A 26,690-nucleotide genomic window follows, 5' to 3' on the forward strand; every position below is an offset into this window, starting at 1 on the left:
AGGGTGGAGGAAGGTGGTTTGTGAGAAATGATAAGTGAAGCAGAAAGGATAATGACAGGGTGGGGAAAGGAGAGAATCAAACATATTGACAGGAGGGTTAGAATGAAGATGCAAGGCAGAAGGAGGGCTAAGGAGCTGGAGTAACTAAGAGGTTGCTGAAGGAAATTAGGGATGGGAGGGGGATGTTATGCAATCTACACTGTTCCTGTAAGGCAGAGTTCGAAGGAGCAGTAAACCCAAGCTCTCTTCTCCGTCATATGTCCTCAACCATCTTGGTAGTTTAGATACTGTCCTAATCCAATATTAAAACAAAGGATATTGACTATATTACCCAATCCATAAACAAATCCAACAATGTGGCATATTAAACCTATTTTTGTGTTTAGATTTCACACCTCATCTATAGTTTGTGAATTTTGAGAAATATTTCCTTGTGAAAAGCTGCCAGATGTAATGACTATACTACTTGTTCAAAGTTTTTGTTCCTAAACAGTCTTACCCACTCCTAAATACAGGTCAGAACTGAACTGTGGAAGACTGAAATCCAGATGGAAACATGTCATCAGCAAACCTGGGCAAGCAGCAGAACTTCCCCTGCCTGCAGCCAGAACATGAATCCAGTACAGGGAAATGTAAAGGCCTGCAGAGTCTGGAAAATTGTGTAGCATCAATAATTGGCGACTGAAAGCACAGTGTTAAGCGATGAGGCTAGGTGGTAGATCCATGCTTGGGGCAGCACCAGGTGATGTTAACAATGAGGCATCCAGTTATCAGGCACCTGAAAGCCAAGTTTTCGGTAGGGAGGTGCTGCGCTGATGCTCCAAGATGGCAGAATAGCTGCTTCATCATACCATTAGAGCAACATGGTGCTGCAGGTTTACTAATTTATAGAGTGACTTGCCATAGACATCAGGAGACAGTACTCGCATTAACTATACTCATATTTGCAGAAACGTGCTCAATAGGTCTGATAGTCCGAATAGACCCAGAGCTGGAGTTACTATTATCATTGTGACACCAATGGGAGAAGAGCCTGTTGCTGATGGTAATACCGTTCCAGAGGGTATGGAAAGGGAATAAAGATTTAGTTGTGCCTAACAGTCCTTACCCATCGTATGCCTTTAATGCTGCTTGCTAAGGTGTGGAAGCAAGAGACCTTGGTTGGAGGATTTAGTGTTTTATTTTAATACCTTGTCTCCGTCAGATCCACAAACATGAAGCCAAGCACACGTGAAAGCTCGGATGCAACTCCATCAGGCAGCCACTACAGCATTTTATTCATCTTGCACTTCCTCCGCTAACACTGATACATTCTGTGCCATCTATTCTACTTGTACAACAATCTGGTCAGCATTTCACAGATACGTAACAAGAGGAGACAGCAGAAGCAGTGGCAGGTAGCATCACGTCCTCTCAAGGACTGACGAGAGTACCAGTAATTTTCAGCTTCACGTAGATGGTGAATCTGAGCAGCATAAGATCAAGCAGATGACAAGTGGTTTCATATCCCTGGTAAATGCCTGCAGTGTCTTTCACTGGGAACATAGCACTCATAAGATGCAAGGGCAGTGAGTGAATACCCTGGACATGGACATGGACTAACCCATGAGCTAGGTCGAAGAACCAGCCATTTTTCAGGAGTTCAAGCAGCTCAGGTGAGCACAGAATTTAATGTGAGGCCCCAAAAGTGAGGAAGTGCACTGTTCTATCTCTCCCATTGCCTAGTTTTGTGGCAGCCTTGGTGAGGACCCCAAGAAGGAAATGCTTCACCTGCCTTCTCATCAAGGAACAAGTAGCAAAAATAACAAAAAAAAAGCAAGTCTTATTAACCAGTCCACGTGCTGATTGAGAGTGATGGAGGTAAATGTTTTCATAACTCAAAACATAGTGTAGGAGAACTACAATTCTCCAATAAAACTAAACCAATGAAGAATTGTACATCAGCCGTTAGTGTACTGAGACTACTACAGCTATGGTAATAACTTAAAATGTGGTAACTGATTTCTATACAACCCTCCTAGTGTGAAACTAAAAATCTCTTAAGACCTTTGGCCTGCCATTTGATGATGACAACATTCCATGGAAAGGAATCAAAAAGCTAAATGGTTTCAGACACTTCTGCAACAGGCGCTGGCGATTTGTCACTGTTATTCAAGAAAAGTTTCAGATTCCATTGAAGTCATCAACAAATAGATTCGTTTTGAGAGCTCAGGCCCAATCCTTCGCGTTGTTGATGTTGTTCCTTCTCCACGTCGAACGGGAATATTAGCAAGCAGATTCTCCTTCTCTCGCTCCGAACTGCACATTCGATATGCCTAACCAGAGAGAAAACAATTGATCTTTAAACCAGTAAGTATAATGCATCAATATTTCACCCATATACAACACATAAAAGAATCAACTACAAAAATATGGTTCCCCTACTGCATTCCATGGTAAAATATACAAATATTAACATATAACAGAAGAAACTAATATACCATGGCATCTTTGATCGTCACTCCTAGAAATATCTTAAAAGCATTTCATAGCGAATGAACAATGATATAGAATTCTCACAGTGGCCTCTTGAACTGCGAAATTTGTGGAAGTGCAATTTAGTTAAAAACAAGTTAATTAAATTTAGAATTCTTCTAAACAGTTTGCATCTGGAGTTAACATTTAAAGTTGTACAGTATTTGGGTTGATTTACAGTTCTGTCACTGAATAACAGTGCTACGAGTAGAGTATGAGGCTGGTCACTCCTCAGCCTCTGACGTGCCAGGGAAAATAAGCCCCAGTATATTCAGCTTCTCCCTCTAGCTCAAACGCTCCAACTATGGCTACATCCATGTAAATCTTTTCTGAACACTTTCAAGTTTCACAACACCCTTCCTATAGCAGGGAGACCAAAATTCCAAAACTGGCCTCACCAATGTCCTGCACAGCCACAACAGGACCAGCCAACTCCTATACTCAATGTACTGACCAATAAAAGTGAGCCTACCAAATGTCTTCTTCACTATCCTATCTACCCATGACTCCACTTTCAAGGAACAATGAACCTGCACTCCGAGGTCTCTTTGTTCAGCAACACTGCCCAGGACCTTACCATTAAATGTACAAGTCCTGCCCTGATTTGCCTTTCCAAAATGCAACACCTCACATTTATCCAAATTAAACTCCATCTGCCACTCCTTGGCCATTGACCCATGTGATCCAAGATCCCACTGTACTGAGGTGATCTTCTTAGCTGTCCACTACACTTCCAACTTTGGTGTTGTCTGCACACTTACTAAGCATACCTCTTATGTTCACATCCAAATCATTTATATAAATGATGAAAAGCAGTGGACCTAGCACTGATCCTTGTGGCACACTGCTGGTCACAGGCCTCCAGTTTGAAAAGCAACGCTTCACCACCACCCTCTTATCTTTTATCTTCGAGCCGATTCTGTATCCACCTATTCAGTGTGATCTAACCTTGCTAACCAGTCTACCACAAGGAATTTTGTCAAAAGCCTTACTGAATTCCATATAGATCACGTCCACTGCTCTGCTCTCATCAATCCTCTTCATCACTTCTTCAAAAAACTCAATCAAGTTATTGAGATATGATTTCCCACCACAAAGCCATGTTGACTACCCCTAGTCAGTCCTAGCCTTTCCAAATACATGTAAATCCTGTCCCTCTTTTCTCCCCACACTTGAATGGCTCCCTTGTGTTATTGCCAGTTTTTTCATCCTCCCTACAGCCCTACTCTCATACACATAGGGAGAAAGAATCTCAAATCTGTAGGACAAGCTCAAGGGCTGAGGCTCTTTGGCACTACTTCTGGATCCCTCTACCTGTCTCACTGGTAGTCACACCCTCCTGTCCCTGACCACTGACTGAATTTGAGTGGTTAAATCTAAGTAGTGTGACTGCCTCCTGAAACACAGCAACAAGACAACTTTCCCCCTCCCAGATCTGTCACGGTGTTCGGAGTTCAGACTCTAACTCATCAACTCTGAGCCCAAGTTCATCATGCAATCAACACTTGCTACAGATATGGTCACTATGAAACACAATGGTGTACACCAACTCCCACATCATGCAGTTACAACAGAGAGATGCTGGGGCAGACAATTTTAACTACTTAGTTTTTCATTTCATTTTAAAAAATCATTTTTTAAGCTCATGGCCTGTAAATATTTCCCCTATTTACCTGCAAGCTGAGAGTAATCTATAATAGATAGTCAAATTAGTAGGTATCACTAATGAGCTTATGGTTTATGTGTGATGTCACTCTTCTCTGCTGGGCTCCTGACACTGTGCTTCAATCTATCCTGTTAAAAACCTTACAAATTATGAGCCAAAAAAAGTAAAAAACACCTCTTCCCCTCTGCACCAAATTCACACGTTGCCTCCAAATTCTTCAAACTATATGCTCACTCGGGCTGTGTCTCACTCTGAATGTAATCTCTCTTGCCTGACTAGACAACTCCAGAATCCCTCTCACTATTGCTTTCAGAATCCTTCTCTTGCCCCACGTCCAATTCCCTCCCTTCACTAACATTTAGCAACTTACTGGTGAACCCCCAAAAGATATAAACCCCAGTGTTTTTCAAACTGACTGAGATGCACTCAGGGAACTCCTGCATTACAAGCCTCAGGAATGAGAGCAGCCAAAGACAAAATGGTCCATAATGAAAGTAACGAATGTCAGATCAGTTATGACCCTACTGAATTGCAAAGCCGACTCAAGGGAGTTAGACAGGTTACCCACGTTCCTGTTTCTTATGGTCTAAGGTCTGAATATATTTTGTGAAAGGAATAGGTGGAATTATAATGCCTTAAATGGGTAGAAACATTGATTTTACCCTTGTTCAACTTTTTATAAAAACCGTGGACCAATGTATATGTTAAAATCACCTCAGTTCCAAGACATTTCAGCATTTAATACAGTTAGTGCATGTAAAAAAAAGTTCCATACTAACAACACAACATGACCATGAAAGCTTATTCATAAAACAACCAACTGGCTTGGTTGTCTTTGAGCAGGTTCTAAGTATAAAGGAAATCACCCAAAACTGTCACATCACTCAAGTTAAATTTCCATCTATGCCCTCAATACAGAAAAACATACACTGAAATGCAGTTTTCCTCTTATCTTGAATTAGTTCTGAACAACAATAACCAATAACACACTTTTAATATAAATGCCAGAACTGAAGTTTCCTTAACACTGCAGAAAAGCAGATGGCACAATTTAGATCTTTGAAAACTCAAGACATCAACAACATAAATATCAGTGTGTCAACAACAGGAATCACAGAATATACAACAAAATTAGTAACTGCCTTTTCTTACAAAGCTTTTGTCGATTAACATTTTTGATAAAGTGTGGAAATGGTCAATCAGACAAATGATTAAATACTATGTGAAACATGCTGCTGGGAATAGAAGTGTTGCCAGTGGGATGCATAGATAATTGGTGATTTTAAAAAATATTGGATTCACACTTAATTTGCCACACCTGGAGTACTGTGTGCAGTTTTGGTCTCCTTACTTGAGAAAGGATGTACTGGCACTGGAGGGGGTGCAAAGGAGGTTCACTAGGTTGATTCCGGACTTGAGGGGGTTGGCTTATGAGGAGAGACGGAGTAGATTGGGATCATATTCATTGGAATTCAGAAGATTGAGGGGGGATCTTATAGAAACATATAAAATTATGAAGGGAATAGATGAGATAGAAGTAGAGAGGATGTTTCCACTGGCAGGTGAAGCTAGGACAAGAGGGCTTGGCCTCAAGATTAGAGGGAGCAGATTTAGGACTGAATTGAGAAGGAACTTCTTCACCCAGAGGGTTGTTAATCTATGGAATGCCTTGCCCAGTGAAGTAGTTGACGCTACTTCAGTAAACGTTTTTAAAGATAAGGCAGATTTTTTTTGAACAATAAAGGAATTAAGGGATACGGTGAGAACGCGGGTAAGTGGATCTGAGTCCACGAAAAGATCAGCCATGATCTTACTGAATGGCGGAGCAGGCTCGAAGGGCCGGACGGCCTACTCCTGCTCCTAGTTCTTATGTTAATTACCTGGAAGCTAGAAAGAAATTTTAGAAAAATCAAAAGCAACTGCTCTGTTGCCTGGATTGCTGCCTTTCAATAAAAAAAAGGCAGTCACTGACTAAGCATTTATTGCCCATCCCTAAATGCCCTTGTGAAAGTGAGCCATATTCTTGCATCTCATCAGTTCATGTCTTGCAGGTACATTCACAGTGCTGTCATTAAGAAAGGAAGATACAGGATTTTGTCTCAGTAAAACTGAAAGAATGTCAATTTAATACCAATTCAGGATGGTGTGTGCCTTGAAGGGGAACTTGCAGCTGGTGTTCCAATGCATCTGCTGTGTTTGCCCTTCTGGTACAAGTTTGGAAGCTACTGCCAAATGAGTCCTAATAAGGAAGTGCAACTTGCAGATTGTGCATTGGTGGTGGAAAGAGTGAAAGTTGAAGATGGTGGATGTGGTACTTTGCAAGTTGGCTTTGTTATGAACAGTTTTGTGTTTTCAGTATTCTTTAAGCCTCACTCATCCAGTTAAGTCATGAGAACTTCCCTGGAAAAAATGCATGATAATCATGCCCTAATGTTCCACAAGTTGCCCCAAATGCACAAATGTATAAAATCCCAATGAAACTTTCAAATCTGCCTGCCTGATTGGCTGCTACCCAGGATAAAAGCAATTCACACAAGCTTGCTTCAGCAACAGCAAAAATAGCTATTGTAAAATACTTAAATTTAACAACAGGGAAAAGAAATAATTTTTACTTCATGCTATTTAAACTATACCCCTTCAAAAACCTCAAATGCATGCACACAATTAAGACAGACAAAAGACAAACAGGTTATCACATATATACTATAAATGGAAAAATAATATAGACAGGATAAACAAAATTCAGAAGATATTTAGTCTAGGCAAGGTGGAAAATCTTTTTCTCTCAATCATTTGATTTTTGCAGTGATGATACGCTGCAATGTGAAAGGTGATGGTCGTCCTTTGATTCGATGGTTGCTCAGGTGAATCTAAGTCTTTTCTTGTTTGAATACTTTGTGTTAAGCTTTCCTGGCTTTTCTAAGTTTTCTTCCCAGAGGGGAAAAGAGCAAGAGCGAGCGAGCGAGAGGGAGGGATATGCTTTCTCCCTGCAGCCTCTGGATATTGTTCACTCTTAGCAGTCATAGCTTCTTAATACTCTGTAGCTCAACCAGAGGACTGTTGCCATGCAGAATTTCCTTAACTAGAAAGATGCTTGATGCCATTTGGTCTCAGATTCTTACTCTATTTGTTTCTAAAAAGCAAAATTGCACATGTACAGCTGAATAATATGCATCATCTGATTTTCAAGTTGCAAAACTTTTCTGTATATTTTTAAGCTATATCAGTTCAATTTCCATTTTAGTGTATAGCTCCAAATAAAAAAAAAAGCCTCTTACAAAGCGGAGAGTATTCCTTCACACTTGTGCCTTGTGGGTTTTGGACAGGTTTTAGAAGTCAAGAGGGGAGTTACTCAAAGACAGGCAAAAGAAACAGGTTATCACATATATACTACATATCACTTGCTCTTGTAGCAAATGAATCTATATGGCTAGTCCAGTTTAGTTTCTGGTCAATGCTAACCCCCAGAACGTTGATAGTGGGGTATGTCAACGATGGTAATGCTGTGGAAAGTCAATGAGAAACAGATTATCTCTTGTTGCAGATGGTCATTGCCCGGCATTTGTCTGAGTGAACCAATCTTATCTAAGTCTTGATGCATATGAATACAGACAGCTTCAAAATTTAGCAGAGTGCAAATGATGTTGAACATTTGCATAGTGAATATCCACACTTTGGATCTTATGATGGAGGTGAGATGGTGCAATTGAAAGTTGATCAGGCTAAGGCAATATCCTGAGTAACTCCTGCAGTAATGTCCCAGGGACTGGAATGACTGGTTTCCAATAACGACAACAATCTTCCTTTGTGCTTGATATGACTCCAACCAGTGGAAACTCCCCTCACTGATTCTCACTCATTCAAGTTTGCTCCGAGTCTTTAACACGACACTTGATCAAATGCTGCCTTGATGTCAAGAGTTGTCACACTCTGAGCAGGTAGTGCTGCTTGATAGCACAACTGACAACACCTCTCTGATGAACGAGAGGACACTGATGGTGTGGTAATGGCCAGGTTGCACTTGTCTGAATAGGACAAAGCAGGGCAATTTTTCACATTGCTTAGTAGATGCCAATGTAATAGCTTTAGAGCAAGTTTGGTTAGAGGCGCTGCTAATTCTGGAGCACAATTCTTCAGTACTATTCCACAATATGCTCTCTTTGTGAATCTTGTTAACATTTGTGTAGTAAAGCAAGACAAACCAATATGGAATGCATCAAAAATGTACTCAAGCTATATGCATCAAGATAATGCCAATAAAGCATGGTTATACAGCTCAGGCTACGTCATTTGCTAGAATAATTCGAGGCTACCAAATAGCATTTAATGTAGCGAATTGGAAGAGCAAAAAAACGAGGATAAACAGAGAGAGATATGAAAACAAATCAAATAATATAGTATCAACTACTAGCACTGGCAGATCTCACAGTTGATTGTAGGAGCTGGTGAACAGCGATGTCACACATTCTGAAAATCTTGCTACTAATATGGAGTGTTAAATGCTGAATAGTAAATAGCAACTTATTCAATGTGCAGGAGAGTTTGGCTGTTATAACAAGCTTAACAGTCAGAACAATCATTCAGAAACAGAATCTACCAAGGCTGTGGTGCAGTGGTAGTTCCCTACCTCTGGACCAAGATGGCTTGAGTTCAAGGTCCCACCTGAAGTGTGTAATCTCTAAACAGGTTGATAAGAAAATATCTACACAACAAAGTTCCAAAAGAAACTGGCAGGTCTCATGCTCCAGATGCGAGACTTTCCCTCACAACTATTTGAAAGACATAAATGAAAAATATGGGCCCCACATTGTGGGAAGAGCTAGGTGAGAGACTGACTGGTAGCTCCCTCAAGACCTGCTCCAGCCCTCATTATTGGTGGAGATTTTCCAGACAGACTTTCTCCTGGGTTTGGCCACATTGAAGCCAATGGTAATCATGGTGTGGAAGAGACCAGAAAAACAAAGCAAAATTCCTTTATCTCAAATTCAGAAATCCACCATAAGGTGAAATTTCTTATCCTTGTTGTCAATTGCTTGACTGTCTAGTGATCACTCATTCGCCCTGTCTGTCCACCCTTAAGTTGTTGGGTGACCACAAGTTTTTCAAATGTACAGCAGTGATCTCAGCTCCAGTGAAAAGCTGAGTGAGGCTTCAGTAGAAATCAAGGGCAAACTCCACTTGTCACAATACACACATCTTATCCTTACATCTCATCTTCTACCTCCCAACCATTTGCCATAAAATTTTACTTACATTACTGTTATTACAATCATGGCAACTTGTACCTGTTTAAGTGACCATGGTGACTGATAGACTGACACAATAGCATTTGCCATCTCAGAGCTAACTCTGTTTAATTGCTGGATCTGTTTCTTCCAAACACACAGGAGACCATTCACTGAACAATCCACTTTTACCCCTCTGGAACCATCATTCGCCAAGTACACAGATAATCCGTTGTTCTCCCGAGCTTTCCTGGCAGAAACAGCAAACATTTCATCAGTGTCTGTTCAGTAAATTCTATACAAATGCTGTCACAAACAACATTACAGCAAACAATATAATCTTTATAAAAATAATCACACTTTGCAATTCTGACCAAGAGCCACTAGGATCACCCATTGAGATCAATGATCTCATTGGCAATGATTCCTTATAAAGTAGAGGGATTCAGCTGTGGTGTATTAAAAACAAAATCACTGAAACTAAATCTAAACAATCGTTAGTTACATTCACATCAGAGGGACATTCACTTTAGGGGCTGCAGGGTGCAGGGTTGTGAGGTTGGGGACTTTGGGAAGTCCTGTGAATCTGAACGAAGTTCAAAGTTCAGGTCCAAAGACGCTGGCAGAGCAGAAATTAGTTTATTGAAGGTTTAAACGCCCTGGGCAATTTCCATGTATCCTTAGCATCACGGGAATTTCAGACTGCTGATGTATATCTCCCAAAGTGCATCCCATCTCTGATGATTGAGAAACTGAAAGATTTTGGCCAATATCCCTAGTAATACATTCATCTAATGTGTCCCATAGTTAGATAATTGATCATAGCCACTGCTTTTGCTTTTCGAGAAAGTTTCAATAAGTTATTTGTGGCACTCGGCAAACTAGAAAAACTCAGACAGTCAATGCTACAAAGCAAATATCACGAGTCCTGCTGTGGACCTTTTTTCCTTTTGGCCCTCACAACTATGACTATATGGCACTGTCCAAGACTGCAGGAAGCACTTTACTATCACATTCTATATTAACATTAGGAAACTATACTATGATATAAGCATCTCAATCAAGACAACGTCCGTCACTCCACAACCTCATAGTGCTTCAGGATGGAAGCCACTACCTACTCAGTTACTTGGAGAGGATTGTCAACCAAGGCTCTAAGGAGGGAAGTTTAATGTGCTGCCTGTTTGTACTCACTAAGAATTGAAATGGCATTGCTCAGCTAATTTCAAGGAATACAAAAATGAGTTTTGTTGCTGTTTGAAGTTCTGGTTAAGCTCAAACCTACTTGAAAGGGGCCTCGGCTACAGCTTTGGTGAACATGCTGATATAATCTGCAAACTCCTTCCAAGTCTCCAATAATTGGAACTGAGTGCCGACAGACAGCTGCAAGTGCACTAGGGCCTGAGAGAAGAAAGAAAATGAATAAGACTCTGCACAGAAATTATTTTAAATCAGGCAAAATGATAAAGAAGTGAAATGCTTTCAAACGTATTTTTTCTACTCTCCTGAAGTTCTTTATTTCAGGTGAAAAGCGCCATTTAAATTATACTCTGCCATTCTGTTCTTCCTACTGAAGTGGACAACTTCACACTTATCCATGTTACATGACAGCTCCCACACATTTGCTCACTCATCCAACTTATTCGAATTGCCCTGAAGCTTCTCTTCATCCTCTTCACCACTCACTATCCCATCTAATTTGCTGTTGTCAACAAACTTGGAAATACTACACTTGATTCTTTCATTGAAATCTTTTGGACAACTTGTCTTAACCAATAATTAGTAGGCTATGTGACTTCAGAAAAAAAAACTAATAACCAAAAACCATATCTTCTCCTGACCCAGTTGAAAATTAACTTGACTCTGCTTGAGTTTAGTTTTAAAAGGAACAGACATTCACTGGTCTCTAGTGAGGTAGCTAATCTCAGCAAGTATGGACACTACAACTGTTATCAAATTGGAGCCTAGATTATACAGAAGTTTTAATATAGCAAAGCATCCAAAAGGACAAAACCAGGCTGAGCAAAGATGCATTCCATGGTTAAAACAGCCAACCAATAGTTCTCATAACATGTGAGGTACTGAAGAAAAATAAATATATAATTAAAAATATGTAATAACAGGACACTGAACATTCTCACAGGATTATACAAAGTCAACACTGATTTATGAAAGGATCACATTTGAAAACACAGTAGAGTTTTGGATGATGTAACTAGTAGAATAGATGAGAGAACTAGTGGACGTGAAGTATTTGGATCTTCAGTAAAGTCCCACATAAGAGGTTAGCATGCAAAATTAAAGTAGATGGACTTGGTGGCAATATGACAGGAGAGATTTCTCCACTGAAAGACAGTGGTAAACCTGTGGAATTCTCTCTGCCACAGGTGGTGGCTCTGGATGTCAACTCACTGAGCATAATAAAGAAAAAAAAAAGCTAAATAACTGGACGCTAAAGGTATCAAAGGGTATGGGGAAAGAGTGAGAATGGTGTTGAGATAAAGGATCAGCCATCATACTAAATAGTAGTGTGGGCTCAGTGAGCCAAACGACCAACTCCTGTTCCTTTTTTGCATTTTTCTGCATAACCAAAAGGTCACTGCAAAACAAAGATACTGGAAACGCTGAGTAAATCAGGTACCATCATTGTGGAGGTAATAGGAGAAGTTAAAGTTCAAGATGAAGAGTGAATATCCAAATCTCCTGTGCTTGCCACTGATAGTGCCCAATCTACAACTGTTCCTTGAATTTCCTATTTATCAACAGCCATAATCCTTTTCTTGACGATATAGTTATGTAATCTTTGCTGTGCTGCTACATAGATACTTTGTAAAAACAAAGGAGCACTGTCTCATTAAAGCCAATGAAGACTCACTAATTCTACATCTGCTCGTGATATTAAAGGCAGATGATGGTCACAGCCCTTTGCCTTTCTCTGTTTGTCTTGTTCTTCATTTGGCACTGTATGCTGGTGCTTCTTCTGTGACCTTTGCTTCTTCTGTGGCCTGCAAAAAGCAAGGATAAATATCTTTATTTTTGAGTTCCTGTTTGTATTGTTCTACCTAGCAGCCTCCTAACAGGTATGCCTGAGAATTAACACACTATTCAATCACATAGTCAGAATAGTACAGTACCTTCACAAGTTTACAGACATATACATAACCCACGAGAGATCAATGAATAATCATTAGTAGTTTTGCTTCTTCCTAGCCTAGAGTTGCTGAGGCCAATGATCAGGTTTTAGTCACTGTCCTGCTGATATCTTCTAGTGTTACAACAGAATAAGTTTCAGCACAGGAGATGGACATTTGGTCCAGTGATTATGCGGACTCTGCAAAAGCAATCCACCTAGTGTCACTCACCACCCCTTTATCCTGAAACCCTGCAAAATTTCTCTTCAATAATGATTGAATTCTCTTCTAAAAAAAGTATTTGAATCAGATATTACCTCCTTTTTCTAGAGCAATTATTACTGGATTACAACACTTATACTTAATGTACAAGGTAAATAATGTGTTCGTATTTGGAATTGTAAAGTCCTGGCTCAGCTACTGTTAATGCACAAGTGCAGAGCCGTGGCAGCATTCGATGGGTTTTGGCTTTACCACAGTTCCTGTACTCCAGTGCAGATGAGCTTGCAGGTTTTGAAGTCAGTCATTCATAGGTTAGTAGAAGGGAGCAGATCTCAGAATATCTTCTGATTCTCTTGAAATAATTTTTAAATCCCCACTAGCCATACTAACTGTATAGTTCTATTCCTCACAAATACAGTCAATGTCTTCAATTCGAGCAGATGGCACTGAGCTGTAGCACAAACATCTACTGTAGGCTAGTAAGATAAACAGTACCCAAGATAGCACAACAGAATAAAATTCAGTGCAGTTCTCACCTGAAATATCTTTCCAACTCCACAACAACAAAACATGGAATCCTACTTGCACTTTTCTGAAGAATATCATGAGCAAAGCTCTGTAATGTTGTATGGCCTTCAGTAGAAGCACCTTGTACCTCCTAGATTGGAAATTATAGGGAAGTGTGAAAGTTAAAATGATTAGGTGAACATTTATCAGGTCGGTTAATTGTTTATCAGTTAACAGCTTAATTGTATTCAGGTGGTAGAATTCACTTGGGAGACTTATCTGTGCATAATTTATATATTACACAGAAATACAGTACAAGCAAATAATGCATTTTTACATTGGAGATAAACAACATATAGAGTGCATCAATAAAGATAAAAAGTTTGAGGATGACATGCCTTTCATAACCATAGATCTTCCTAATGCAAGTGAAGTGACTCTGGGGAGTTACTGTTGTGATTTCAGTAATATTACAGCCTATTTGCACATGCCACACTCTCTCAAACAACAGTGTCATAAAGAACAAATGATCTGTTTTTATGATGTAAATTGATGGATAAATATTAGCTGGGGAAAACCTCCTTGTTATTCCATCAAATCACACAGAGATATTTTCTTTCCACCTCAGAGGATAGATGAGATCTTGGTTTAACATTGCATCTGAAAGTGTACAAAGTTAAGGTTTCAGTGTTCTTTCCTTCATTACCAGGCTAGAATTTCAATAAAGGGCCACTAGTCACGTTTTATTACAGTAATTTTATGGTCTTTTATGGCATGTTATCTACCTGAAAGCAAAAACTGTCGCACTGGCTATAGTGTATGATGGGTTATTGTTCTTCTAATCAAATTCTGCTTTTATTTAATCTGAGATTAGATTAGTATTTTGGACTATAGATTCAGTAATTCTTCACATTTTGTTTCAAAGTGCGTTTTGATTTTTTTAAAGCTACAATCAGAGTAGGACTGAACATAAATTAGAAATTCTCCTTCCGAAGGACTGAAATCTGAACTTGCTACTGTTGTGAAAGGCTTCTTTTCTCATTGACTCAAGTGACATTATGCTTCCATCAGGACTGCTCGTATACCACCCAAATGGCCTTTCTTCAGCTGTGATCCCAGCCAGAAAGTGTCAACAGGCCACACATCCAAACAGGGCATTACAGCCTAACCCAATCTTCATTCAGTGCTCACATATGTATTCTTTACCAGAAGTTATAAGATATGACCTGAGTGAGAGAAGCAGATTGTGTTCTTTTCCTCTCCTTCTGGGTCTTTGAGACACCTGACATTTAATCAAAGATCAGCTGTCTCGATAGTTTCTACTAGTCCTTCTAGCAGGAAATTGCAGGTGATACTAGTGAATAAAGACCAGGTATAACTAGGCATGATTTTAAATTTTAAGTAAGTGAGATAAATAATTTATTTTGAGGCTACTTCTGTTTAAGGCAAAAGTTACTAGGAAACTTATTTTAATTATTAAAATAATGAATTTTGGAAAACCACCAGCAATTTTACTATGGGACATGTTTAGTCAAACCAGGTGTCAGAGGGCTGAAACACAAAGAAGAAAATTTGTACATTTTTAATTTGCAATGTTACCTGTTTAGAGTTGTAAACCATAGATACGAACTCCTCTAGTGGAATATAGATCAAAACGTGAAGCTCCTCCACCCAGTCGGTCTTTTCATTCTGTTAAGTTTCCAGAAGACATTTTACTCACAAAGAATAAAAGTTACAACATGTAATAGTCTTGTTGAACAGGCTACAACAATACAGTAGCAAAACAGAGGCTATACGCATGCTATTGAAGAGACATACTTGATTCAAAATGCAGAGATAGTAGGAACTGCCAATGCTGAAGAATCGGAGAGAACATGGTGTAGAGCTGCATGAACACAGCAGGCCAGGCAGCATCACAGGAGCAGGAAAGCTGATGTTTCGGTTCTGGACCCTTCTTCAGAAATGGGGGAGGGGAAGGGGGCTCTGAAATAAATAGTTGAGGCAGGGAGGCAGATGGAAGGTGGATAAAGGAGCAGAGAGATGGAGAGGAGACGGACAGGTCAAGGAGGCGGGGATGGAGCCAGTAAAGGTGAGCAGGTGGGGAGTTAGAATGGGGGTTGGTCAGTCAAGGGAAGACGGACAGGTCAAGGAGGCGGCGATGAAGGTGGTAGGTAGGAGGTGGGGGTAGGGGATGGTCAGTGGGGTGGGAGGAGCAGGTAAATGGGAGAAACGATGGACAGGTCAAGGAGGCAGGGACAAGCTGGGTTGGTTTTGTGACGAGGTCGGGGGTTGGGAAATTTTGAAGGTTGTGAAGCCCACATTGAGACCATGGGACTGCAGAGTTCCCAAGCGAAATATGAGGTGCTGTTCCTGCAATCTTCAAGTAGCATCATTGTGGCACTAGAGGAGGCCCAAGATGGACATGTCGTCCAAGGAGTGGGAGGGGGAGTTGAAGTGGTTCGCGACTGGGAGGTGCAGTCGTTTGTCACAAACCAAGCATAGGTGTTCCACAAAGCGGTCTCCAAGCCTCCGCTTGGTTTCCCCAATGTAGAGGAGGCCACATCGGGAACAGCGGATACAATATACCACATTATTTCAGAGTCGCCTTCCCCTCCACCATTTCTGAAGAAGGGTCCAGACCCGAAACGTCAGCTTTCCTGCTCCTCTGATGCTGCCTGGCCTGCTGTGTTCAACCGGCTCTACACCTTATAGATTCAAAATGCAACTGTGCTTCCTCTCTCCATTAATGCTGCCAAACCTGTTGAGTTTTTCCAGCATTCTGTGTTTGGTTCAGACTTTCAGAATCCACTTTATTTTGCCTTTACACATACATTCCAACCATTCAAATGAGGTTTTAATTTTTCACTATCAAAAAATCAAGCTAAAGTGCTGAAGCCATAGGACAAGCTAATGGTTAAGTTCAAAAGAATAGAAGAGAAGCACAAAATAATCTAAGTTTAAAAGTTTGAAGATTGTAAATGTAAAGACATGGAATAAAGAATCTACTAGATCTCATCTTTCGGGAAAAATGGGGTTAGGTTAAAAGAAAAAGTTGGAATGGAGAACTGAGGAGTCAAAACAGAGGTGTCGGCAGGACTGAAGAAGAAAATTTCAGACTGACAACAAAAGTAATAATAAAAAGAGACAGGCAAGAATCCAAGCTCATTGAACATCCATGTGAAACTTGATAGCATCTAAGTTAGTAGTGGTGGCCACTAAGCCTGCAGATTGAATCCTTGTTTTATTTTAGATGACAAAATTTCTGCAAAACAACGTATGATTGAGTAGATCATAGATCATAGAATCCCTACAGTGTGGAAACAGGCCCTTCAGCCCAACAGGTTCACACCGACCCTCAGAGCATCCCACCCAGACACATCCCCCTATAACCCACCTAATCGACACATCCCTGAACACAATGGGCAATTTAGCATGGCCCATCCACCTAGCCCGCACATCTTTGGACTGTGGGAGGAAACCCACACAGACACGGGGAAAATGTGTGAACTCCACACAGATAGTCACCCAAGGGTGGAACTGAACCTGAATTCCTAGCACTGTGAGGCAGCAGTGCTAACCACTGAGCCACCGTGCCGCCCTCAGAAGGTAAATCACAGAATCACAAAATTACTGCAATTTAGAAAGAGATCATTCAATCTATTGTATCTACAATAGCTCTCCGAACATTTTCACCTACTGTTAATATCCTTTTCCCATGTCTCCGAAAACCATTTCTCTCCAAATAATCATCCAATGCCCTCTTGAATGCCTAAAAACCCACCTCCATTGCACTTTCAGGCAAGGTAGCTGATTACGTACAGCAAGAAGTTAGTTTTTTTTGTAAAATACTATAAAACTGTGCCCCCTGGTTTTAAACCTGTATATAAGTGGGAATGTCTTCTTCCTATTCATTCCATCCAGACAACCTGTGATTTTGAATACTTCTTTCTAATCTCCTCTTAGCCTACTTGTCTCCAAGGAAAGCAGTCACAATTTCTCCAACCTTTCCTTATATCTGAGGAGTCTCACCCCGGAATTATTCTTGTAAACTTTTTCTGCATTCTTGCCAATACATTTGCATTCTTCGGATCATCCATCTGAGGTCTAACTAGTACCTTATACATGTTCAGAAGTTGAAAGATGGATCATAAATTATGAAGGAGTTTATGCAAAGGATGCTTTAATTGGAACTTCTCCCAACAGGACCTGACACTGAGTGAGACCCCACAGGAATATGCACTGGGTTCGACCTGGTGTTCATATCTGCTTGAGATAACAGTTATACAATTTTTAGATTAGACAATATTGTGCTGCTCAGGATCTTAAGGAAAAAAAGGATTAAAACAGCACCTGGAGATACAGGATAAATTGATTCAAGACTGGAAATACACTTGACAGTAGTTAAAATGTGAAGTAATCTACCAAGATCATCTCTACCTAGAAAATTAATTAGATAAAGTATCAGCAGGTCTGGAAAGAAAGGACAAACAATTGAATGTGGCCTGACTGTTCCCTAAAACGGTCAAGCTCTCTGTCTGTTTGTTTGGCCACAACTGGGCTACAATAAGTGGCTTAAACAAAAGATTTGGAGCACATGTGATGTATAGATCAACAGGGATTCTGATTGAGCTTTTACTTTAAGATCATGACAGGCTTCAACAACATACAGGAAAAGGGATGATTTTAGATGCTAGGATTAGACTCATTCAAATTGAGAAAGCCAAGGGTGATCAGCCTGGCAAACAACATTCCTTAGGTGTAGAGGCTTGACCTCTTCCGACATCTTCAAGAGGGTTTCAAGTCACATTTTTGGGAAACTATGAAATCACAGGAGAAGGAAGAGGCCAGATAAATGGGCTAGTGTATTCTCAGGCTTGTCAGATCACCTTTCAGTGCTGGAGAGAAATCCTTGATGGAGGTTTCCTAATTTTGGCTAATGTTCTTTAGTGGATTTTTTTCTTTTGCTTTGCTTTCCCAAGATGGAAGGAAAGGAGAGAGATGTTATGAGGCTAGACTGGCAAGGGGACAGCCAAAGTTGAACTAGTCTCAAAAATTTGTAATACATCTCAAACCTAGGCACAGAGAAGATACCTTGCACACTGCTTCACTGAGCAAGCACAATCCACAGCATGTTACTCTTCAGATTGCCATACAGACCAGAAACTGTCCTTGAGCCACTGAGAGTTGTCTGCACCTCTGGTCTTACAACTCTGCAGACCAGAAAGATTCCATGTTTGATCCCTGGCTAGATGGAGTTGGTTTTTATTTTCTAGCTTAGACTGTCCAATTTTATTTGGTTTTGATACCCATAGGTCTGTGGGTAGTAAGGAGGAAAAACCTGACCTTAATCCAATTCTCCACACAACACCACCTAGAGATAAACCTCCCTGTCAAATACATTGACATGTCATAGAAACCTCAGGTTGTTGGGCGTAATGTAAGAAAGAGCTGCCCATGCCTCTCAACTCTTCCCCACCATACATCAATGCAGGCAGACTTAAGACCAGACAAATGTGATTTCATGTGCTTCATCTTTCTAATTGGGATATTCATAAGTCCCCATAAAAGCAATAAACAATATATGGTAATGATCACAATACCTCCAAAATCACACTAAGCATTGCTACCATATATTAATGGGACAAATTCCACATCTGAAATCTGAAAACATGCTTCTCACAAATCACAGCTGATATATAGCCTTATAATTATTAACATTTCTAATAGAAATGAAAGCTTGAATAAAAGTGAACGAGGATAAGGCACTGTTCCATCATCTTCAAATTTCCTTTGCAAAACATTTAGTCTTAACTGGCTCATTAATCTTTGGGGAAGGGGAGCTTGCTGTTCCTACTTCGACTGGCCCCGGTCCAGTCCCACATTCCACATTGATTCCATGCTTATTAGACTAATTAATGTTTCAAAAAGGCTATTACATACAATAAATAACTCTCAAATGCAGTATACCCTTTGAGTTGATTCACAATATGATTTTGTCTGATGTCTGTTGAGGGATGAACATTGACTGGGATACTCCATGTTTTTGTTTGATTTCAACATACAAAGGAAAGGAATCTCAATTTAATTTCACAAATCAAGAAGAGCAATGGAGCATCAATCAAGAACCCCCATCTTTTGGATTGGGGAGGTCATGACATCATTATTAATGAAGGACCAAACTAAAATAGTAGCATTTCACACATCCAGTAAAGTAATTCTGAAGTACAATCACTGTTGGAGAGTAAAATCTACAAACAGCAATCTGATAATATTATAATCAAAAACAGAAATTGCTGGGGAAAGTCTGCAGGTCTGGCAGCATTTGTGGTGAAAAAGCACAGTTCACGTTCAAGTACACTGACCTTTCTTCAGATCTGGCAGTAGTTAGTAAAAGGTGGAATTTATGCTGGTGGGGGATTGGGGGTGGCGAAGAGGAGATGGGAGGAATGAGTGAACAGATAAGTGCTGATGGAGCCCAGAGAGAGAGAGAGCAAAACAAAATTAGGCAGACAAATAGGACGCTTGATAGTAAACAAGAAGAGAAAAGCTGATGAAGACAATGTGCAGGTGAAAATGGGTTGGCCAAGCTGAAAGCAGCCATGTCATGACAGGTCCTGAGGGGTCAGGGTGGGTATAGGTCATGGAAGATGTTGTTCAGGCTCTAAGATTGAGCTCGATATTAAGTCCTGAAGTCTGCAAGGTCCCCAAGTGGAAGTTGAGATGCTGTTTTTCCAGCTTGCGATCAATAGCCTCGCTAGAGCACTGCAGCAGGCCTGAGATAGAAATGTTGGCCATACAGCAGAGTGGTGTTTTGAAGTGTTGGGCAACTAGAAGTGTGGGGTAATTCTTATTGACAAAACGTATTGGTATGCAAAGCAGTCACCTACTCTATATTTCATCCCTTCAGCACACATTAGATCACACAGAGCAGAGAATACAGTAGACTAGATTGAATAAAGAGCAGGTAAATTGTTGCATCACTTGGAAGGTGTGCCTGGAGCCTTGGATAGCGAGGAAGGAGGAGTTATACAGGCAAGTGTTACAATCGCATGGGAAAGTGCTGTGGGGCTATGGAGAAGGAGTGGACCAGGCTGTACCAGAGGGAACAGTCCCTGCGAAATGCTGACAAGAGAGGGGAAACACACATCTAGTGGTGGCACCCCACCGAAGGTGGCTCAGCACACCAAACCCAACCCCTACCATCAGTATAAATACCACCTTTTCTTAGCTACTATCAGTCATTGGAATTGAAATGTGAACTATCCTTTCTCAGCACAGACACTGCCAGATTTGCTGAGTTTCTCCAGCAATCTTAGTTTTTGTTTCAGATCTCAGATTACAATGTTGGTTGAAGGAAAAATGTTGGCCATAGAGACAGCAAAAACTTTTCCGTTCCATCAGTAACATCCGATCTTTTACGGCCTGAGGGGGCAGAAAGTGCCATCAAAACCCTCAGTCTTGCAGGGTGTATCAACAATTCAATTTTTCCAACCCCAACCAATTTTCTTAAGAACACAAGAATATCACATACCATCAGCTGCCCTGCAATACAAGCCTGTCTTCTCTTCCAGGTCATACTGTGGGGAATAGTCTGATTTTCTATCACACACTTAACCTCCATGGTCTGTAGAGTGCTCAGCAGTTGTCCACCACCATCTACCTGAAGCAGCCCTGTGTAACAAAACAGACGATACATGACACACACATTTGCAGCAGCAACTGTAAGGCTTCCTCAGGATTTTGGGAAAAATATGTACTGCGTCGTTGCAGCATTGATGTGTCAACCAACATTACACATTTAAGTCCTAGGAAGGGATTTCACCTTTTGACCCAGAGGTAGGTGTGGTATCAATTAGATCAGAAAATAAATGGGGACAAAAATCAAAAAAGGTGTCTATGTCCAACTCACAATTTTGGGACAGCCTTCAAGAATGCAGGCATGTCCATACTGAACCCACTGTTCACAGCGAATAAAAAAACTATGTTCAAAGCATTAAATGTAGTTGCATTTCAACAGTATTTCTAATATAGCAAAATGTCCCAAAGAGATCACTGAGGATAAGGTAAAACTGACACGCAACAGTTTTAATTTTAGGGAAAATGAGGGAAGAGATACGTATGGATAGATTGAGATTTTTGAATGCAAGGAGAAACAATAACAAGCTGTGTGGGTTAGAAATATAATTCCATGCAAAGATTTTATGATACCATGCCTCAACCACCAATGATGAAATGGGAGTGGAGGTGGAAGGAGAATAACGAACATTAAGTTGGAGTTGCAAGGTTAGAGGTGCACTCAACTCACAATGGTTCACTGACAAAGGGTACAAACCAATGAGGAGAAGGTATGGGAAAACAAGTCCACAGAGGAACTTATGAATGAGGACAAAGGTTTTGAAAATAATTCAACGGCTGAAGGACTTGTATTGAGGAACAAGTGGAGGCCAAGGAACATTTCACATCACACAGGTGACTGAGGTTTGAATTAATCGGAACTGATGTACAAGAAGTTCAAGAAACCAACCAGCTAATAATTGGAGAAGCCACGCTCAGAGGTGAAAACATGTATATTGGGTGATTAAATTGACCATGAATCCAGACAAAGTAGATAGTGAGAAAAAGTTCTCATTTGACAGAAGGATCAAGAGACAGAGGACACCAATTTAAGGTGACTGGCAAAAGCTATGATGACTGGAGAAAAAACTTCTTTACTCAACAAGTGATTAGGTTCCAGAATGCACTGCCCAAGAATGTGGTGGAATCAAAATCAACTGTGACTGTCACAAGGCTATTGGATAATTATGTGAAGCAAACAGAAAATGCCAGGAGGAGATCCTGTGATGCAATAGGTGTCCCTGCCTCTGAACCAGAAGTTCTGGCTTTGAATCCCATCCCAAGTCTTGATGGCCAAGGAAAGTGTGTTCATGACAAGGCAAAGCAGGTTAAGTATAAACCTGCAAATCCTTCCAACACATACCAATGGCAGGCAGTAACAGCAGGAGAGATTTGTTGTCAGCGACATGAAGGAAAAACACTGGAGCCTCAATCATCACCATCATAGATCCAGGCCAAAACATGCATGCTAAACTAGAGCTTACAATGTGGGCAGTTGAGAAAAACCTACTCAGGACAACCATATGAGAATTGGATGGAATTCAAATTATAGGGATTTATAACATCATGAGGGGCATGGACAGCGTGAATAGACAAGGTCTTTTCCCTGGAGTGGGGGAGTCCAAAACTAGAGGGCACAGGTTTAAGGCGAGAATGGAAAGATTTAAAAGAGACCTAAGGGACAACTTTTTCCACACAGAGGGTAGTGCGTGTATGGAATGAGCTCCCAGAGGAAGCGGTGGAAGCTAGCACAATTACAACATTTAAAAGGCATGTGAATGGGTGTATGAACAGGAAGGCTTTAAAGGGATATGGGCCAAGTATTGAAAAATGGGGCTAAAGTTTTATTCAGGATATCTGATCAGCATGGACGATTTGGACTGAACTGTGTTTCCATGTTGAACAAGTTTCTAACGTTTTCATGAAGCATACAGGATCCCAACAGTAGCCAAGAGCTACAGAAAAGGTGTACTGGAGGCAGCAAAAATACAGCTACACCCATTCAAAAAATGCCAGGCTACAAAAAAAAAGTTGCCGAGCAGCAACTTGCTCTTCCGGAAAGATGGTACATACAAAATGGGCCAAGTGGCCATCTTCTGTACTGTACTGTAACTGTCCTACAATCAATACTTAAAAATGTAATTGCACTATAATTACACAGTATAAACTGGCCATTGTTGCAAAGGTTAAGTCCTGCTTAATAATTACCTTCCCATAACCTCCAAATGTTTTTAAAGCACTCACCTGGATCAATGGAGACTAGCATGTGTTTCAGACATTCCCCTGGCCTGAACATTTTCTCAATGTTGGCTAACTCCTTTCTCATCACTCTTTCCTCTTCTTTTTGCCGCTGAATATTTTCTTTCTCTGCTTTCCGTTGCTCTCTTTCTTGCTGCTTTCTTAGTGCCTCTGATCGAGCATTTTCTATTTCTACTACATTCCTTTTTAGTTTTGTGTGTGGTTGGAATGAATTTGATGCTGCTTTTGTAGAGGAACATGCATTCCTACCATGCAGTTGAGCTGAATTTAAATCTGGAATATGTGAAGTTGTTGTTTGCCACTTACAAGCTTCATCTCCCTCATCCGAGTCTGAAATGTCCCATGTAGAGTGTGAATGAAAAGCTTTCCGTCTAACAAACACAGGTTCTGCGTCTTGGCCTTTACTGTGCCGAGCAACTTCAGTCTCCTTAATTTCAGAATCATCTCGGTTAATTTGACAGGTACTGGGAATTGATGCCTTGAGTAAAGAGTTAGGTTTGGAATTTTCTTGACTAGATTTAGAAACTGAGTAGTCAAACTTCTCCACATTTTGGTTTTTAGTGAGCTTTCTTTTCAGTCTCTCTGCTAGAGGGATAACAAGATCCTCATCACCATCACTCTCACTACTTGCAATTGTTACTACTTCATTAGGCAAGCGTTTAACAGAATGCCTGAGATTTGTCTGAGAACAACTAGTTTTGGCCAGTGGAGGGTCATAATTTTCAGAGTCTGAACCTTCTATAACAACCGAGTTTGAATGTTCTGGAGTTCTGTGCTTGAAACCAAATGCACCATCACAGGCTGTGTGGCTTCGAAGGCCAGTAAAGCTGAAAACTGGCAGCTCAAGTGAATCGTTATTTAAATCGGTGTCACTAGTTTCTTCTTCCATCATCACGCCATAGCATTAACTCCAAGTTGTCATACCTCAAATAGAAAAAATATGGAACAGCAACATAAATAAAGAAATTTACACAATTTCTGATGGGTTTTGTGCTGCTCAAGGTGAAAAAATGATTGTACTGAGCAACAGAATGTTACATAAAACCGTAATAATAGAATACAGGCATCAGTATTGGCAACATCCAGCACAGATTAGACGTACAGTAATGCACTTTCTATTCTAAACCAACAACTTGCCTCAGCCACCACACAACTAATGGCTGCAACTTTTCCCTTTTTCTGTAACCATCCCATGGACTTTCTGCCACTTAATTCCTCCAAATGAATTTCAATCTCAATCCAAATAACCAAGGAGTGGGTTGATCCTGTTCTAAAAACTAAAAACAGTACTGATGGCAAGTTGAAAGGAAGCTGTAAGAATATTTATTAAGGAAGGTATAATGTTACACCAGAAATAATAAAAAGGGTACAAGGACCAATTTATCTTGCTTTTTATTTATAACGAATTTTAAAAAATACAAATATAGCCAGAAAAAAATTTCTGGGTTTTACTAATAGTCTTTGGATAAAGAAATATCATGATGATGAAATGGTTCATCGTGACTTATGCCAATCTTAGAGAAAGTAGCATTTCAGACACTACACTTACTTCCAGTGGCACCATCTATGGAAGATCCATTAAGATGCTCATCTCTTAGTTTATTAACTGGTAGTAATTCTGCTTCCTCCTCAGATTTACTGCCTTGATGCTGTTTAGAAGGCTGACCTTTACCCATTCCTTTGTCTGCCCGACTGTTTTTCTCTCTCACTGGGCTCCAACTCCACCTATCATTTACTCCTCTCCCCTCTTCAGCGTATATACCAACTTTTTCCTAGCTAAGGCCAGTTCTGAAGAATGGTCACTGGACCTGAAACGTTAACTCTGCCTTCTCTCCACAGATGCTGCCAAAACTGCTGAGTTTTTCTAACAATTTCTGTTTTTGTTTCAAAAATTTTCTTTGTTGTCAAAGAAGTTCTCAACTGAATACCAGTGGTATAGCCTACTTCAGTCATTCCTTCTCCCAATCTCAGCTACGTCAAGATTAATCTTTCCCAGTTCTCTTTGAAAAAGTGACTCTTGTGCTGTTGCTTGGAGAACCTTACACCTTCAGTCCAAAAAAACTATATTCAATACTAATCTATTCTCTGTCATTCAATCTATTTCCATTGTTTTGTTCCACAGGCATCAATGTCTTTCAGACTATTTGCGCTACTTTATCATACACTTTTTGGAAGTCAATGTGCAGCAACCATATCAAACACATTCCCTTCATGTAACCTATTACCTCACTAAAAAAAAACTCAAACGAATTAGTTAAAACACAATTAGCCTTCAATTCCTGTGGCTGGAATCGTGCCTGCACAAAGCAAAAAGATTACAGGAAGGAATGTTTCTGAAGAAGGGTCTAGGCCCGAAACGTCAGCCTTCCTGCTCCTATGATGCTGCTTGGCCTGCTGTGTTCATCCAGCTGTACACCTTGTTATCACAGGAAGGAATGTATTAGTTTCACTATGTTAAAAAAAGTTGAATCAATGTGATTAAATTGTGCACATATATGGTAACACTGCACATATTTGTTTGCATTTAGCTTTGAATATATATCAGATATAAAAAAACCCACCAAAAATAAAAATAAAAGCTATATTTCCATATCGTGGGGGTATTACAAGACCGTGCACTCGGATGATATTGGAAAACTGACAGATGAACATCAACCACAAACTGATCCTACCTCGCGTACCAGCAACCACAGCATCAAACTCCCGGTTTAAAATTCAGCAAACGCGCAGACGGACAAGCGTCGCGGAAGCTCAAGCGCGGGAACAGTGGAGAGGCGGGAGATCCAGTGGGAGAACGGCAGGGGTTGGGGGAAGGGGAGGAGGCAGTGGGAGAGCTGGGGTGGGGAAAGAGGAAACATCCGAGTCATCCAGCAGCGCGCTCTCCTCCAATCTACCGCCACCGCCGCACTAAACCCCGCCCACCGATCACCCATTGGCTCGGGGAACAGATTTTCACCCAATCAGCTCGGTGTAAATACTAACACCTGAAGGAGGACTGAGGCTCCGAAAGCTTGTGTTTCCAAATAAACCTGTTGGACTATAACCTGGTATCGTGTGATTTCTGACCTTGTCCTCCCCAGTCCAACACCGGCACCTCCACAATAGCAATGTCTTAATGGACAGCCGGATGAGCCAATCGGAATACCGTATTTATTCGGCTCCGAACGGCCGGAAAACGCACAAGATGAAAATGACAGTCCAGAAACACACGTATAGAGTGTTTTCAGGCCTTTTGAAAATATTGATGAGAATTTTGAACAAGACGATCCTAATACTGTTTATTGAGCCCCACAGACTCTTACTCCTCACTTCCACCAACTGTCAAAACGACACGAGCGCAATACAGTCTCGCGCATGCGCACCGCTCACGATGAGGCGAACGCATGCGCAATACCTCACTCTCGCCAAAGCCTGGGCTTGAAAATTTCTCTTTTTGTCGTGGTTAGGAGGAAAAGTAATCCCCACTAAGCATCTATTGTTCTGTAAAATGTAGAAAGGAATGCCTGGTTGGTGCGGCCTTTAACCTTGTAGCTACACAGAACCTGTTCAGGC

General features: G+C 40.7%; 1 protein-coding gene across 2 annotated transcripts; it reads right to left on the bottom strand.

Annotated features, from left to right (window-relative positions):
• Nucleotides 1-1,238: 1,238 nt before the first annotated feature.
• Nucleotides 1,239-26,487, bottom strand: eme1 (essential meiotic structure-specific endonuclease 1). 2 transcript variants are annotated; one of them, XM_020529725.2, is made up of 9 exons: nucleotides 26,205-26,487; nucleotides 23,124-24,062; nucleotides 20,797-20,936; nucleotides 14,865-14,954; nucleotides 13,295-13,416; nucleotides 12,281-12,410; nucleotides 10,691-10,806; nucleotides 9,466-9,655; nucleotides 1,239-2,315 (listed from the first exon to the last, which is right to left on the bottom strand). In XM_020529725.2, the coding sequence occupies exons 2-9, from the start codon at nucleotides 24,028-24,030 to the stop codon at nucleotides 2,148-2,150; spliced, it is 1,863 nt and encodes a 620-aa protein (XP_020385314.1). In that variant the 5' UTR covers nucleotides 24,031-24,062; nucleotides 26,205-26,487; the 3' UTR covers nucleotides 1,239-2,147. The 2 variants fall into 2 exon arrangements, with proteins under 2 accessions (XP_020385314.1, XP_020385313.1); XM_020529724.2 differs by lacking the exon at nucleotides 26,205-26,487 and adding an exon at nucleotides 25,811-25,991.
• Between the last annotated feature and the right edge of the window lie 203 nt (nucleotides 26,488-26,690).

Source organism: Rhincodon typus, chromosome 23 (assembly GCF_021869965.1).
Source record: "Rhincodon typus isolate 14 chromosome 23, sRhiTyp1.1, whole genome shotgun sequence".
Taxonomy (NCBI): domain Eukaryota; kingdom Metazoa; phylum Chordata; class Chondrichthyes; order Orectolobiformes; family Rhincodontidae; genus Rhincodon; species Rhincodon typus.